The sequence below is a fragment of the Austrofundulus limnaeus genome, unplaced genomic scaffold (genome assembly GCF_001266775.1).
Source record: "Austrofundulus limnaeus strain Quisiro unplaced genomic scaffold, Austrofundulus_limnaeus-1.0 Scaffold52, whole genome shotgun sequence".
In the NCBI taxonomy this organism is placed as follows: domain Eukaryota; kingdom Metazoa; phylum Chordata; class Actinopteri; order Cyprinodontiformes; family Rivulidae; genus Austrofundulus; species Austrofundulus limnaeus.
In genome coordinates this window covers 1,890,037-1,892,108 of record NW_013952454.1, presented here as the reverse complement: position 1 = coordinate 1,892,108, position 2,072 = coordinate 1,890,037, and the positions used below count along the sequence as shown (strand labels likewise).

The 2,072-nt window shown below is 40.2% G+C and overlaps 1 protein-coding gene across 1 annotated transcript in view; it reads right to left on the bottom strand.

The window, feature by feature from the left end:
• gsdmeb (gasdermin Eb) overlaps positions 1–2,072 on the bottom strand; it is a gene marked incomplete at its 5' end in the record, with an annotated part of 14,192 nt that overhangs the window by 1,582 nt on the left and 10,538 nt on the right. Inside the window, 2 exon segments of the mRNA XM_014008768.1 lie at positions 187–361; positions 453–580. Coding sequence (XP_013864222.1) covers positions 187–361; positions 453–580 — 303 coding nt within the window.

Genomic DNA, 2,072 nt, shown 5'->3' with positions numbered 1-2,072 from the left:
ATATAGCATCAGTGCTAGCACAAAGGCTAACAGGCTAAGCTGAGGTTCTTCTTCCAAGAAACATCCTACAGTATTTTTACAGTCTTTATTTTACAGTTAAAATATATGTTTATTAAATAAAGTCTAATGTTACAACTAATCAGGGATCCCTTTAAAGCTGAACAAAAAGAAGAAAAGTTTTCTCACCATCCAGGGCGCTGATGATGAGATGAAGCGCCAGGAGGAGCGATTCTGTCCGACCTCGCTCCGCTTCACCCAAAAGCTCCAACAGGTGGAGAATCTCTTGGATTTTCTGCTGCTGACACCCCGTCCCTCCAGCATCGCTCCACCCAGGCTCCTCATCCTGACGCATCCGGTCCAGCTGACACGGAAAGAAAAAAAAAAGTTTAATAGGAACAAAATAGTTTCACGACACCTCTGCCAAAGTCCCGCCCMCTCGACGTGCCGCTCACAACAATCTGAAGAGTCCTGATGGCGGCGGGGTCCTGAAGCAGCTCGGAGATTTGCTGAAGCAGCGAGGCCCTGGTGGAGGCAGGAAGAGCTGAGAGCACCTGGAAATGCTCCTTTAGCTGTTCTAGCTCTACGGTGTGAAAAGCAGAACAAAAACAGAGGATCAGCTCACTCGCTTCAACGACAAACTGCACACAAAAAGCAACAAAAAAATAAAYGCAACACTGATGAGCTGAACTCAAAGATCTAAGACTTTCTATGTACACAATAACCTTCTTCCTTCAAATGTTGTTCAAAAAATTGTGCAAATCTGTTRGATTATCTCTGCAGAGATTATCTATGTCACCATGCAGGTGTGGCACATCAAGATGCTGATTGGACATCACGCWCCCTGAAAACCTGCAACATCTCTGGCTTTGTGCTGAGAGATAAAACAGCACGTTTCAGAGTGGCCTTTTATCGTGGCCAGCCTAAGGCACACCTGTGCAATAATCATGCTGTCTAATCAGCATCTTGATATGCCACACCTGCCAGGTGGGACAGATTATCTCTGCAGAGGAGAAGTGCCCCCCCTCACACAGATTTACACAAAATGATAAACAATATTTGAAGGAAGAAGGTTGAGTTCAGAGCTATTCAACATCCGGTCCGCCAATTGGTTCATTCTTATCTTCAGCACAAACCCCTGGTTTTCTACTTTAATTACTGTAAGTTCCTTTAGTTCAACATGTTTGTATCCATTAGGACTGAAACGATAACAGAAAATTCACGATTCGGTTCGATACTTTAGTCTCACAGTTCGATATTTTTTCGATACAATAAAGACAAATGTCCATGCCCTTTTTAACTTGTAATTTATTTAAATTAATTATGAACATTAGTTTAACCTCAAAACTCCAGTTTTTAAATTAAATGTTGCTGAAACAAGTTTCTCAGTAGATCTGTGCTCGACAATGCAGCCTAGGTGGAGTAGTCGAACACAGATCTACTGATCCTTCAACACAGAGCATCTTCAGAAGACAAGTTGATAAAATGAATTTAAAAATCTGCGTTTTCCATATATAATGTGTATTGAACCTAAAGCTCTGGGTACATGTATTGTTGCACTCCTAGTATCTACAGAAATGTCAGAATCTTGGCTACAAGCTGGAAAAAACCTTTTCTATGCACACTTAAGACAGTTAAAACTAGCAGTTGAAGATAAAACTATGAACGTGAGAATAAAATTGGTTTAAAAATTTTGAAAAATCAGAGAAGTCAAAATAATGTTTGTGTTAAACAGGAGGCATAATGTGTTAATTTTAGTTTTGATATTGTTTTATTATCACTACTTTTATTATATAGGGTTCTGTATGTTGTATTTATGATTAAATGCAGCAAAATAAACAGTTTCAAAGGTAACAGATCTTTGTAACAATTGGTTTATTTACATAACGACTTTAATTGCTGGATATTTGGCCCTTTAGCTGTTGGCCTGCAGCAACTGTGGCCCCTGGTTGAACAGCCCTGGGGTCGGATTTATAAAACTGGCGTACGCACAATWTGAGCCCAGAAACTTGCGTACGCCACTTTTTATGCCAAGGTTGTGATTTATAAAATCCAAACTTGACGTGAAAATGTGC